This window comes from Electrona antarctica (assembly GCF_951216825.1).
Source record: "Electrona antarctica genome assembly, chromosome: 9".
In the NCBI taxonomy this organism is placed as follows: Eukaryota; Metazoa; Chordata; class Actinopteri; order Myctophiformes; family Myctophidae; genus Electrona; species Electrona antarctica.
The window spans coordinates 11676438-11692174 of NC_136790.1; the positions used below are offsets into that span (position 1 = coordinate 11676438).

Genomic DNA, 15737 nt, shown 5'->3' on the forward strand with positions numbered 1-15737 from the left:
ATTAAGGGACAGAGAAAGCTCCTATATTCGTAATTTTCAGGCCGCGGCTGAATTGCGGGCCGCGCCGTGGGTAAAGGCTGCGACAAAATTGGAGCCCTGTGTGTGTGTGTGTGTGTGTGTGTGTGTGTGTGTGTGTGTGTGTGCGTGTGTGTGATACTGTTGATAATTGAGATATGAACTGCCCGAGGGAACAATCATTTAGTATTCGCTGCCTATCGGTATGCAACCGGAATGGTGCTGAGTTGGCGGAAGGGCATGGGCCCCGTGAGGCGAACCCATGAGGCCGTGAGGCGATGAAACACTTACATCAGAGGGAAGAGGGAAAAAAGCATGTAAGAGAGATTCAAAATGTTCCTGAGTGCAGATCATATTGAATTTCAAGGATTCAGGTGGTAAGTCCTGAAGGGGGACACATTAACACTAGGGCTGCACAATCTGAACAAAATGTCATACCTCTATGGCTTCACACTCGTTATTTGATATTCTAAATGTAGCAACAGTGGTTACATGAGGGCTTTTCATTCAGAAAAAAAACTTTTTGCTACGAGTGAGAAATGGTCTTTCCGAATGAGTGTTTACATGGACGATACTTTTAAATCCCATTATTTCATTCCTCAGCAGCTTTGGGACTGTGAAGGCTTCTGATTGGATAGGGGCGGGCATATATGTTTATGTCTTTGAGCAGTGCTGGGTCCCCTTCTCCGCTGGGAAGGTGATCATCACCTAAAAGTCCGATTGGGTGTGAAAATAGGCAGCACGGCCAGGGCACGCAACACACTGATTATATTGTATCAGGTCGCTCGTTATTTTTGAGAGAGAGAGAGAGAGAGAGAGATAGAGAGAGAGAGAGAAACTGTTGAACACACACACACACACACACACACACACACACACACACACACACACACACACACACACACACACACACACACACACACACACACACACACACACACACACACACACACACACACACACACACACACACACACACACACACACACACACACACACACACACACACACACACACACACCCTCTGGGTCCCCCCCAGAGAAGGGAGGGGACATCGCATTTAGGCTATCAACTTTTCTGAGTTGCGCGCCTCACGAGGCTATTGGATTTCTTTGTGTTTCGTCTTTGCACAATGCAGGTACATTGTGTAAGAGCTGATCTACAGGCTGACAACGCGTCCCATCCCATCTGTGGTCTTGTACATCGCATAATGTTATCTGCACGACACCATCGTGCGACGGAAGATAATCCAGGCTTGAACCAATAGAGACAGAGTTATATATTGAACTTGTGGCAGCCGCATCATCATGGCATGGCATTAAATATATTCCGGGCTGTAGGCTACCAGATAATAAATTGGGTGTTTAATACTAGATTGATTGCAGCTGCTCATCAATGCAAACTGCAAAGCCGTTATGTTTCATCAACGTTTTGGTTGCAACTTGGAATAGGCAAGTTATATAAAAGTTTAAGGGGATAGCAATAGGATAGATATGGACATTATAGCGATAATAGCGTATTCTTGGGACTGTGTGTGTGTGTGTGTGTGTGTGTGTGTGTGTGTGTGTGTGTGTGTGTGTGTGTGTGTGTGTGTGTGTGTGTGTGTGTGTGTGTGTGTGTGTGTGATCACTGATCAGCGGGCTGAGGGCATTGCGTCCTCTCCTCCACTGTCTTTCTGTGAGTACAGTAGCAATCCAGATACATAGGCTAGCCTCAGGGCCGGTCCTGAGCAATCTGGCACCCCAAGCAGGATTTTTTCATAAAAAAAGTTTTTTTGTTTTTGTTTTTTTTATTTACTCTGTCCCAAAAATTGAGGAGACACTGTGGAGGCACTGGGGGGACAGTGGGGACACTGTGGAGGCACTGGGGGTCCATTGGGGAGGCACTGTGGGGACACTGGGGAGGCTCTGTGGAGGCACTGGCGGGACACTGGCACTGGGGAGACACTGGGGAGGTACTGGGGAGGCACTGGGGGGGCACTGGGGGGACACTGGGCAGACAGAGTTGGGACAGAGTAAAAAAAAAAAAGTTTAAAAAAAAAGAAGAAAAAAATGTTTTTTTTGTTTGTTTTTTTTGGCGCCCCTCCCCCATGGCGCTCGAAGCCGCTGCTTCGTCAGCCTGTAGGAAGAACCGGGCCTGGCTAGCCTATATCAAACATGTTTGAAAATTATCAGCGATCATGATCAACTCGAGACGGTTCAGATTGGATCTTTGAACACTCACAGATCAGGGAGATCATCCTCACTGCTGCTGCTCCACGTTTTTTTGTGTGGATTTCGGATCTGCAAAATGCACGAAAAAGATATGTGCAAACTCCTCGGAAGATAACATTCCCTTGGCGCGCCTTGGAAATGATCGCCTTGGAAGCGCCTTGGAGCGGCTTGGAAATGAGCATGCTCAGAAAGACCAGAATGAACTTAAATCCGAATGAGTGTATACATGAGTCAAGAAAAATTCAATCGCATTCAACATCGGAATAATCTGGTCAGTTACATCGAAATGGTTTTTTAAATCGCATTGAGCATTTTCATTCAGATTTAAGTTTTTGTAGGTGTTTACATGACAACTTTTAATAGGATTGAACTTTTATTCGGAATTAAAAATGGATTTAAGTCCTCATGTAAACGTGGTAAGTCCAAAGGAAATATTTGCACATCCACTTCATTCAGTTCACGTTGGACAGTGACAACTGAAGCGGTCATGAAAAAAAGTATTTAATCATTTTCATCATTTCAAAAATCCTGCACACTGATCTTGCTCAGCAGCATCAGTTTTTTATGTAAAATTGACATCAAGATTGTCTTAAATGTAGCTACTACAGTACTAGAGCTGCACGATATTGAAATGATCCAGATTATTTGCAGGGTCTTATCGGCCTATAACGATGGCGGTTCGCATGCCAGAGTTAATAGTCTTCAACGTATTTTTTCTCCGCGACACGGGGGGAAGGAGTAAGAGTTGGGAAAAGTAAAGAGTTCAATGAGTTGAGGAGAAGGCATATGATTAGATGGCTTTAGTCTGCACATGCAGGGTCCATATCATGGCCTTTTGCAACGTTGTCAAATATAATGATATGATAATTATTGTTCTACACTATGCTCTCTCCTTTGAGGTTATAAGGCATATACTGTATGTATGATGGGTACAGTATCGGTGTCAAGTAAATGATGGAAAACACAACTACAATATTGTGGTATATTTTACAAACAGGGCTCTGAGACCAATTCAGTCACAGGGCCCCATTTTTGCCAGTGCCTTAGGCCTCACTCAGACCTTTACTGCATTGCTGTATGCTTGTTGGATGAATGTTGTGTAGTGTCATGGCCGCCCCAATGCATTTCCAATGGGAGTCACATGGTTTGATACAACATTTGTGTTGTATGAGGGGAGGGGCGCAGTCGAAACACAGCCGAAAGCCATACAACAGCTTGTAGTCCAAAATGTGGACTACAAACCATGTGACTTCCATTGGAAATGCATTGGGGCGGCCATGACACTACACAACATTCATCCAACAAGCATACAGCAATGCAGTAAAGGTCTGAGTGAGGCCTTACCCTTTATCCCTAAACTTCCTTGCCTGTTTTTACTATTTTGAAAAACATTTTAAAATTGTTCAACTAGCTGATCTACATTGACACGTTGTGAGCTTGTAGATTGGCTATTTTAACTAATCAAAAATGTTTTTTTAAATAGTAAAAAAAGGCAAAGAAGTTTAGGGATAAGCGGTAAGGCACTCGCAAAAATAGGGCCCTCGTTGTCTGACGGAATCGATGGCTTATGTTATGACATGCAATGAAAAGACACATTTAATCCTGCTGTGTTTTGACTAAAAGCTTGTCCTCCAAGCAATGCTTCGACTCACCATTTTCTTAGCCAACTCCTCAGCGAGCAGCTTGTTCTGCATGCTCTTGTCCTCCACCTCCTGGCTCTTCTGGTCGTAGTTGACCGCCAGCTCTTCCAGGGCCTGGAGCACCTCCTTCACCTCTGCCTTGGCATGTTCATTCTCTGTCTGCAGCCTGCCAAGCTCCGACTGGACCCGCTCACTGTCCCCGCGGGACGAGGCTAGAAGCTGAAAGGCAGTGGTGGAAAAAGTACTCAATTGTTTTACTTAAGCAAAAGTATACCAATACTGCAATTTAGAACTACTCTGTTACAAGTAAAAGTACGGAATTGAAAATGTACTTGAGTAAAAGTACAAAAGTATCGGCATCAAAATGTACTTAAAGTTGACATTTCGCCAATGGGCCTTGACCTTTCTAGATATCATCTATCTGGAAATGTCAACGGCAAGACTACACGGAGCGAAAGAGGAAAACATTAATATTTGGTCTGATATTGCAGATTTGGTCAAGGACATGATTTAGTCTTATTATTATTATTATTTCTTCCCATTGCACAGTAGTAGGAGTCTTGACGCAGGTGTGCATTTTGTGGCATCTTTGGTCCCGGGGGGAGGGGTGGGTGGGATTGTTTGTTGTTTGTTTTTGTGTTCTTTTCTTTTGCTGTTGTACGTGTTACTTGTTTTGTTTTCTTTATTCATTCATGCTGTTAACATGGTTTATTGTGCTTTTTTGTCTTAAATAAAAAACATTTGATAACAAAAAAAATTACTTAAAGTACTAAAAGTAAAAATACTCATATTGCAGAATGTCCCATTTCACAAGTTCAAAATGTGTACAAACGTCTATTGAAAATAGCTGATCTACAAGCTCACAATGCGTCGTGTTGCGACGCATTGTGAGCTTGTAGATCAGCTATTTTTAAATAGCCGAAATGTATAGTGTTGAAGTGGATAATGTATGTTTTCTAATCAAAATTAAAATCTACAAAGTAACTAGTAACTAAAAGTTTTCAAATAATTGTAGTGAAGTAAAAGTAAAAATGTTGGCTCCGAGATGTAGTGGAGTAGAAGTAAAAGTATTGGAAATTGGAAATACTCAAGTAAAGTACAAATACTTCAAAATTGTACTTAAGTACAGTACTTAAGTAAAAGTACTGTACACCACTGCTGAAAGGACAGCAAGAGAGCAGCCACGTGGCAGCAGTTAGCGCCACGGGAGAACCATGCCCTTCGAAAGCATGCACAGATGAATGGATTTGTGATTTGTGTGTATGTGTGTGCGTGTGTGTGTACACATACACACACACACAAAACAAAAACACAGTTGGAGTCTTCAATTGCATATGAATACAGCGTTGAAGTGTTTCAGCTTTCTGGGACACTTAACCTCAAACTGCTCCCCTGGTGCTGTATGGTATCCACTGCTCCTAGTAGTTAGGATGGGTAAATGCAGAGGCCAAAATGCTGTGTGTGTGGAAATTAATGTACTCTAGCAATACCCAACAACAACTAAAGGGGAGACAAATTATATAATTCATAATTATTATTGACCACCCAAGCCCTACACTATACTGTACTTTGTTGTAAGGCAAATAGCGAACATTTACAAGCTCACAACTGTGAGTAGTGAGCTTGCAGATCTGCTGTTTTCATTAGTTTTGAAAGTGAATATTTTCGCCTAAAATAATATGCCCAACATAGGGATGCCAGGTTGAAAGTGGTTAAAATGGTGATACAGTATGGCATATAAAAGCAGATTGTTTTGCCATTCAAGTAAAAAAACATGAAAGCCTTTTTCAGATAAGGGCAAATGTTCTGGATAATGATATCAAGTATGGCGCGCCAGGACCACTGATTTAAACATGCACCCTGTTTATGCAACATTACATGATTTGTGCCTGTATGTGCAGCCCGCCCCACTATAGACCTTATGTCACAGTGACATACATGTGGATGTCATAAATAACCAGCGTTGCATTATCCAAAGTGCTGGTACAGTACAGTATGTACCGTAGCCTACAGGCTCTCTCTGGCTATACCAACATGAAATGATGTTGTAAAGACTGAGATTATTTTCCATCAGTGCTTGTATACTGTACACTCCCACAGATCACTGTGGGACAATTTGTGGTGCATTGATAAATGGATGTTGTAAATGTAGAAGGGAAGAGCAGATACTCTTTCTCTAGACTATACTTTCACTTCCAGATCACTTTTTTTTTTTTTGACATCATTTGTGAACCAAATGTGAAAGAAAATCTGAATAAATATCAACAGCCTGATGAGTAGGTATGTCCATTTACATATTTAACAGTTTCCACTCTCCCAGCACGTTCACTCCCACGTTCAGTTTAGCACAACACCCAACTGTGAACTGATCTTAGGTAAACCTTTCTCAACCAGATTTGGTTGGTTTGGTTGTGATGTGTAATCCAGACAACAGTCTTGTAGTCATAGCACTTTATAGTATATACCTGTATATGTATATGTATAGTTTCATTATATAGATATTCCACTGTTACATTCTTGCTTACGCATGTTTCATGATAACTACTTTTTATGTATGTGATGTATTGCCATGCTTTTGTTCTTGCTTAATGTTGCGATATATATCGATACTTAAAACGGAAAAACGGGTCGCGTATTGTCCGTAAAACATGGCATACTTATTACTAGTAGACTAGTAGCCTTTTATGCATAAAAGGCAGATCTGCTAGCAACATGGGGCTGCTGTCTGCGGTCACAGCAGCCCCATGTTGCTAGCAGATCTACCTTTTATGCAACTCTCTCATTGTGAATGTACCCCGTTGAAGTTACAAGAGTTAGATCACTGCAGTGTTGCACTGTTCATATAAGCTGCTTTGATATTATAGGAAATAGCCTACCATATAATTGATTTATTTATTTATGTATTTATGTATTTATGTATTTATTTATTTATTTATTTATTTATTTATTTATTTATTTATTTATTTATTTATTTATTTATTTATTATTTGATGCTTGCGGAACTCGACTACGTCTCGTTCCTGACCGCATCACTGTCGTGGCAATAATCACGTTAAACCACACCCTCTCGTGTAATATTGCTTAAGTGAGCACCTGCAACTGCACTGTTTAATATTTCATGAGGACTTGGTTTCAATAGGCTACATGAGCCCATTTTACTGGATTCTAACTGACACAAAATGTGATTTATTCATTATGATCAGTTTGAAAAGTAGAAATATAGGCCTCCTTCTGATACCTGCGTCCTTCCAATAAAAGACCGGTATCAGAATTGGTTGAGACAAATAAAAGCCCGGATTAATAACTGAGGATTTACGGTAGTAATTCCTGATTTTTACCTTTTATGTTTTTTTGTTTTGTTTTTTCATTTTCAGATATCGTGATATATCGTTGATGAAATCTCTTGCAATATATCGCAAATATCGCAACATATCGAATATCGTGATATTATCATTATCGAGGGCCTAATATCGCCACATATATCGTATCGCGAGGTGCCCATATCGTCCCACCCTAGTGCTAAATGCCTAAATTGTAAATTGTACTGTATAAGCTGCTAAACAACTTTGTCAAGTTCAACTAAATATGTTGGCATTAGCTTGACAAAACATAGGCCTCTCACATTACTTCTGGCAAATGAAAATGAATTGCTGTCCCCCAAGAACTCATCTACAGTATAGTGGAACAACATCACATTCACTGTTGTTTGCGGTTTCCTTAACCATACAAACAAATATACTTAAACTAAGATCTTTTACCTCCTCCTGATCCAGCATCTGCTCCTTCAGCTTCTCCACCATCTGGCTCTGATGGTTAATCTCATCATCCTTCAATGATAAACACACAATGAGGAATAAGAACTCACGTGATGTGATAAGATGTAAGGAACTGTATTATGTATTACTGACTGTATGTATGTAGTAACACTAATAACAATAATAATAACAAAATCGCCTCCTACTGCAGTGGGTGCACCAAAAGAAAAGAGGAAAAAAAGTAATGTATGCATCCCCATGGATTGTGTGTGTGCTTGAATATAGTTAGCGTAACACTGTAATTGGGTAATGGGTTTGAAAAGAGCTTGTTTATTCAAACGTTAACGAGAAACCACATTGCGATATTGTTCCTGATACGTTAAAGTGCACACAGCATTTAGATTAAAATGTACACATGGGGCGGGGGGGGGGGGGGGGGGTTCCATAATGTAATACGCTTCAAGCTAAGAATATTAATGTTTGTCTTTAACATTAGTTCTTCCCAAATGACTTACATTCTGAATTATTCTGGGCAAATGTCTGCACCACACTTTACATACAGCAGTCTATTAACCTTAATTTAACTCTGAGCGTAAGAATTGACCTACATTAACACTGGATTTTGCTATGGAAGGTGTACCTTTAGAATTTTGTGACAACACCACATTAATATAGCAATATACTGTATACAACTACAAAATAATTATGAATATTTTTTATTTACTACATCAGTATTTTGTGCACACTCATCATCGCCTTCTTTCACAAGCCACCATGGTACAGCACACAATGTGCATTGTACTATCCATTGTGTATTGTACAATATGTATCGAAACGCATAATTGTGAGCTTGGACATAGATGAATTGCCTACTTGAACAGGACACCATTGTACAACGAAGTAGGCCTACAATACAGGGCTTAAGTGGTTAATCATGCTAATCGATTTAGCAAAAAAATATATATATATATTTTGTGTAGATTTATTTATATCTTTTTAAAAAGTTTGCAAAAACTCCCTGTATCTCAGCCTAGTTGAACAGGAAGTGATTGTGTGCTGCACGGAGCAATTCAGTCCAGAGCGACATCTCAAAATGTAAACAATGGTTTTCCACTCGCAAGGTCGGATTAAAGTCGTATTAAGCTGTAAACATCGCCCTTTAATGTCATCGCTGTCGGGGAGAAACCTCATATTTACATATTTAATCTTTTGATGTTATTTTTTTTTTTCATCATGCAAGAGTGTCCCACGAAAGTATTAAGTAGTAGATCTACAAGCTCACAGCACGTCTCATCGCAACACGCAGTGAGCTTGTAGATTGTCTATGTCCACTATTTTATTTCGTTTATTTTGAATCTTATCTTTTGATGTTATTTTTTTTTTTCATCATGCAAGAGTGTCCCACGAAAGTATTAAGTAGTAGATCTACAAGCTCACAGCACGTCTCATCGCAACACGCAGTGAACTTGTAGATTGTCTATGTCCACTATTTTATTTCGTTTATTTTGAATCTTAACAGTTCTACTGCGTAACCCACGTTCCCCGCTATTTAATCCATGTGTCGGTGCTGCGTAATACGCTAAACCGGCTATGCTTGTTTAATGTGTTTAATTCGCCATTTTTTTATAATTAAAAAGAAAGAGCTGATTTGCCGCTGGTGACGAGGCCGTTGCGTTATGATGACGAAACCGGAAATCAAGCCATGCTCTGGGCTGCTAGGGCTTCTGGGAAAATGAGTTCAATGCAAGTGAAAGCCTGTTTTTTTTGGACTACAACATGCTGTGGAGGCTGTGTTCGTCTCGCATCGTAATGGCGGCATGTTTTTCTCTTCAACAACAAACCAAATTTTCGCCGATCAAAGCTGCAAATACTTCGGCGTATGCTCCAAAGGTAATAAGACAATCTAGGCAGCCTACATAGGATGGTAGGATGAATTTAAAGCCCCGAAAGTGTTAAAAAAAGGGAACGGTTTCGGACAAACAAGGCTTCCCGACAGCGGCAATATACTTCCAGTTAATTGCACCAGCCCTGTCCATTCATCACCTTGTCATCCAGCTGCTTGTACAGCTTGCGTATCTCCTCCTCGTACTTCTGCCGCTCCTCCTCCGAGATGCGCACCACGATGGAGGAGGTGGGAGAGGTGGGGGAGGTGGGGCTGCAGATGTCCGCAGGCAGCTCCTTCTCCTCGGTTTCGGGGGCGGGGGGGCTGGCCTCCTCCTCCGTCGCCTCCAAACTCAGCTGCTCCACCTCGGGCTCGTCCTCACCTACGAAACAACAAAACAAAACAACAAAACAGCTCGGTGAATCAGCCACTACCGGTGTCAGGGTCACCAGCGGGAGAATGAGGCGTTCAGGATTCCATTTGCTGGGAGTGTATACAACCTCACAATGCACTGCAGATTTTTGCTTTGCTTTTATGAATATATAGGGCTCAAAACATGAATAAAATTTTTACACTGGAGGTGGTATTGTGCTCCCGGGCCCTTCCACCCACCAGATAAAATGATTGTGTTTGTCCATAGCTCAGTTGCCTGAGACCGGTGTCATGTGTCCTTCTCGTTCTCTCTACTATCCCAACCGAATGAAAGTAAAAGGAAGACCTTACTGACCTTGCAGTGAATCATCATTATGATATTTCATTTCTGTCGGGAAGAAACCTTGTATCTGTTCAATATTTTATGGGTTTTTTTTGTAAATGAATACCTTACTTCATCATACAAGAGTGTCATTCAAAAGTAGAGAAAATAGCCGATCTTCAAGCTCACATGACGACATGTTGTGGCATTTGTCAGGGCATCCTTGAAATAAGGGTTATACGGCGTGAGGCAGCACCACATCAAATGGAGGTCAACAGCCTCCCTCTATGGGACACGGTGGCCTGAGGAAGGCAATACAGTAGCACTGAGGGCAGACGAGGGCCAACCATGTTGTCAAAATGATCCATTAGGAAATTAAATGCAATAAATTGGGAGTGAGATAAAGTCTAAGGAAGTGTGTGTGTGTGTGTGTGCGTGTGCGTGCGTGCGCACTGGGTGAATTCCGTTTGTGTCCGAGCATAGGCCTGGTAACGCCCCGCCTGCCTGTGATTGGCCTACCGACGAGGTGAATATGCTGGATAGTCAGATGCGAGGTTACTCCGTGGTGGGAAATGATACAAGTAGTATGGTAAGAGAAGAGAACGCTAACTTGTACGTTTTATTTTTGTAGAAGAGGCAAACTATTATTGTTTATGCTGTTTGCTTTGATGGAATAATTGCTAGAACATGCACGCCATAATATGATTTGATTTGGGTGTGTTCTAAAATAAAGTGTTTGTTTGTATGTGCAAACTTGAAACATTATTTGTGCTATAAAAAGGTCTATTTTCCTTTCATCTTTATCCTTTTTAGTGTAATAGTAACTATAATTATGGATTAATACACGATAATCAACACTAACACTTTATTTAGAACACACCCAAATCAAATCATAGTACAACATACGTGTTCAAATAATTATTCAATCAAAGCAAACGGCATAAACAATATTAGTTTGCCTCTTCTACAAAAATAGAATCTCACCACGGAGTAACCTCTGCGTCTCGGAGGACAGTCAAGACGGGCAGTGTCAGTAGACCAATCACAGGCAGGCGGGGCGTTGCCATGCCTCAGCCATGCCTCTATGCTCGGACACAAACCAGATTCGCGCATGTGCACTAACTATACATCGGATCTATTGGAACACATGTTTTCCCATTTTCTGAAAAGTAACCGTTTTGGACATACAAGGTTTCTGCCCGACAGTGATGCTATCCACTATAAAAGGATGAATGTGATGCTATCCACTATAAAAGGATGAATGTGATGCTATCCACTATAAAAGGATGAATGTGATGCTATCCACTATAAAAGGATGAATGTGATGCTATCCACTATAAAAGGATGAATGAAGATGTGTAAAAGTGTTTAGCATTCAGGACCAGCTGTCTCACAGCCACACACAGGACATGATGACATGATGCATTCAATGGCTAGAATGTCATTGACACCGCACCACTGAGTGCATCAATTGACCTTTGAAACGACCCAGCGGTCGCCGGTCAGTAATTTGTTTGTGTGTGTGTGTGTGTGTGTGCGTGCGTGCGTGCGTGCGTGCGTGCGTGCGTGCGTGCGTGCGTGCGTGCGTGCGTGCGTGCATAAGAGAGAGAGAGAGAGAGAGAGAGAGAGAGAGAGAGAGAGATTGAGAAAGTCAGTGCACATGGGAGATGATGTTCAGTACGTGTATGTGTGTGAGTGTACACACGTGCGTGCGTGTGTGTGTGTGTGTGTGTGTGTGTGTGTGTGTGTGTGTGTGTGTGTGTGTGTGTGTGTGAGGGCACAATATTGTCCCTGTTCCTTTGGGAATTCAGTTATGAATCATCCCTAGATGTGATAATGCTCGTCTGCTCTTAGCATATCTACTACCACAGGGAGGGATAGATGAAACATAATGACTCCATGGTCTCTGGGACAATACCAGTCATTCATAAGAGAGGATAGCTATTTCAAAGCTTTTTTCGGCTCAAGCCCAAAATGCTGTTTGGCAGCCTTGTCTCCTCTGGCCTCTTTTCAAATTATAGTGAGGGTAATTTTTGCAGACTGACCAAAGTTGTCCAACAGGGCTAACAGGCTGGTCAAATTGCCATTCCTGAGCGGTGCCTGCCTGTTGGCTCGGCCACTTAGTAGAACAGACATTTTTTTCTCAGGACCTGTCTCGGGTGCCTCTTGGTTTCCTGTCTCTCTACCCTCTCCTTTCTACGAAATAAAGCTTAAATTGCTGGAAAAAGGCTGTATCAGTCATCAGTATCAGACAGGAAGAGAGAGCACGTATGCACATTATAGTTTATATTCTGTGCAGTTTCTGTGAGTCTGCCCAGACTGGGAGGTCAGCGTTCAATTCCCGGCCAAATCATACCATACCAGACAATGAAAATGGTACCCAATGTATCCCTGCTTGGCAGTCAGCGAGTGTTGGATTGTGTGACATATAGCGCCATGTCCACGGGGTGTACTTAGTTGAACATCAAGCTGCCTCAGGCTCAGGAAACAAGAGACAGGCTCCTGACCTATAGGCCACATGGCTCTGGAAGCGTTGGTTCCCAAGGCAACTTACTGTACTACTTAATAGTTTCTGTGAATCTGAGCTGTCAGTGCTGACCAGTGCTTAATTAATGCCGGAGCTTGCCGGAGCTCATCTCCGGGACCTCCCTCCTGCGCTCCGGTACCTATAGATGCACTCCGCTACCTGTAGGCGTACCGCCACCCCAAACGTCTGTATTGAATCTATTTTGTTACGTCTCGCCCCCCATCGACTTCACATCTGTGTGCTGTGGGTGCTCTGAGTCTGTGCCCTTCAGCGCCACCAGAAGGATGCAGAGCACTCCACAGCACCTCTCTACACACCTGTCTCCCAGTTACAACCTCCCCACCTGAGCGTCGTCTGCAATCAGCTGATGAGGCTACAAGAGCCAGCCCTGTCTGCAGCTCGGCGCCAGTTCGTCTCCAGTCTACGGTTGGTAAAGTTAGACCAGAACTGACTGATCAACTTGCCAAAGTGAAATCGTGCAAATACACCCGACTTGGCGACTTTGCTCAGTCAGGAACAACAAAATCGGATTGCTTTGGTGGGCCCAAATAAAAAAGACTAGTACAGAATTAAGTAGTAGTAGCGTTGATGAGGTGGTCGAGTTGTCATCATGGAGGAGGAGGACGGCATTACTATTTCGTTGTTATAACTGTATTCTCAGTTGGGCTGCTGTGCCAACTTAACTGCAAATGTTATATATTTATAGGTGCGCTCCGGCACCTAATAATTTAGTGAGAATTACCAACGATTGGTCTAGACTCTAGATTAGAATATTGAACAAAGTGGTGATTTATTTTGTGTGAACCTCACCGTTCCTCCAGCGACACAGCTGGGTCTCCAGTCTCTCGACGGTCTCCTTCAGCTTCCGGTTCCTCTCCTTCTCCTTCTCATACTTCTTCTTCCACTGCTCTGCTGTGAGCTCCAGGTTCACCGACACCGTGTTCCTAATGGTCTTAGCTCTGATGGGGGGAAGGGAGGGGAGTGAATGGGGTTGTGAGAGGAGAGAGAGAGAGAGAAACGATATACTGTAAGATAAACCTTTATGATCCCCAGAGGAATAGGGGAAAGGTAGCAGTGAGATTGAAACAGAGGAGAGATACTATACAGGCCAAAATAGCCAAGCTATAGTGGTTAAACTGAAGCTATATTAAAAGGTAATGTACATTTTGCTGAGGGCCCACTGGAACCCGCTCAAGGACTCTTGGTCCCCTTCGAGAACCACTCTCTACTGTACAGAACTATCCTCAACTGGGTGAAGTGTAATTCGAAACTCACAAAGCATGTCTTCATTTCATGCGTGACTAGCCACACATTATCGCCATATCTGCTAAAGCCCCAGAGTTAATGAAAATGGTTGATAACCTATTCATCCTTCTGCCGCATTAATGCATGATATCCTATATGGCTTCGCTCAATCATTAATCATCCTTTTATTTCGTATACATTCTATATTCTATATCCTGTTCTTTCTTTAGGTAGGTCACCTACCTAATAAAGTCACCCAGGGAAGGTACAAATCTAAATTGTACATTAGCATTACATTACATTGTACCTATATATGTGTTCTCCCATTTTGAATAGTTTTTTCTTTCTGTAATTTTCATGACAAATGTTTCTATACTGTATTTTCTTGTGTATTTTTTCTACTGCATATGTTTTGTTTTATGCTGTGCAGCACTTTGGTCAACCTTGGTTGTTTTTAAATGTGCTCTAGAAATAAAATTGACTTGACTTTATTATTATTATTATTATTATTAAGTATTTATTAGAAACGGCACTTTAAAGTCAATTGACCTCAAAATGATAGTACTGGGAGACACTCAGTCATATATTATTTATTTCAACTTGTTTCTTCTTTCTTTTCAGGCTATGTGTAGGGAATTAATTAGTGAGAGGAAAATAAAAAGAGACAGTAGGGCCTTCCAGGGAGATTGTGTCATAAAACAGATTAGTATTTTGTTGTACAATGGTATCGCGCAGCGAAAATAGTCAATCTACATGCTCATAACTCGTTGTGCCGTGACATGCTGTGAGCTTGTACATCAGCTATTTTCAGTGCGCGCCACCGTCAAACGACAAAGTATAAATCACTCTATAGTGTGAGATTTGTTAACAATGAGAGGGAAAGGAGGAGAGAAGCCCAAGAGAAAGGAGGAGATGAAAGCTGTCAAGAACCCCAAATCCCTGCAACTAGGTTGCCGCTTATCCCGGGGAGGGCTACGATTACACCCTTGCATCGTCTTGAAAAGAAAAAACCCTTATCTGAAGCTACTGTATCTGAGTGAATAGTGTATGTGCATAGCACATTTCGGCATCAGGGGCAAAGCAGAGATTCACTCACAGCAAGCAAAGCGGCCGCGGCTCAGTGAGCATGGACATGCGGGCTTTGCCTTACCGTTGGCCAAACATCAGGGTGGATTTGGTCTCGGCGTCGTTGAAGCTGGAAGGGGAACAGCAGATGAACATGGTGGTGCGACAGTTCCCACCCAGCGAGTCCTGCAGGATACGTGTCATCTTGCTGTCACGATACGGCACATGGCTTTTCTATAATGAGATCGGGTGTGCGGGTGGGGGTTGGAGAATGAGAATGAGGCAAGGGAAAGAAAAAAGAAAGAAAAGATAGAACATGAATCACACAAAGAAAAAATATATGGAAATGCTGCGTAGCCACAGAGCAAAATCCGCTTCATTATCTTAATTAACTCTGAGGCCCGGGCTAGACTGGGGACGGAATTGGCTCCACAACGGTATGCTGCCACTATAATCAATGGAACCCGGCAGTTTTGTACATAAGCTCCGCGCTTGAATCTTTTTTTTTTAGCAAGTGCTCTATTTTTCTGCGTGTCCGAGGGGGTTACGCCAAGCAGCTCCCCAACGTTGGAAGCACTGGGCCCTAGTGGTAAGAGGTGGGACTGCAGGCGGACCCGTGGAGTTATGGGCACCAAATTTTGTTGCCCAAATTAAAAAAAATGCGGAAGTAGACGGTTCTTCTGTGTGCTTCAAAACGCCAC

The 15737-nt window shown here is 42.3% G+C and overlaps 1 protein-coding gene across 1 annotated transcript in view; it reads right to left on the reverse strand.

The window, feature by feature from the left end:
- The window catches only part of kif5ab (kinesin family member 5A, b), a gene marked incomplete at its 3' end in the record, with an annotated part of 126510 nt that overhangs the window by 39885 nt on the left and 70888 nt on the right, over positions 1–15737 (reverse strand). Inside the window, exons 10-14 of the mRNA XM_079509750.1 lie at positions 15122–15270; positions 13537–13685; positions 9667–9887; positions 7627–7695; positions 3881–4087 (exon numbers count right to left, since the gene is read on the reverse strand). Coding sequence (XP_079365876.1) covers positions 3881–4087; positions 7627–7695; positions 9667–9887; positions 13537–13685; positions 15122–15270 — 795 coding nt within the window. The remainder of the gene's footprint in view (positions 1–3880; positions 4088–7626; positions 7696–9666; positions 9888–13536; positions 13686–15121; positions 15271–15737) is intronic.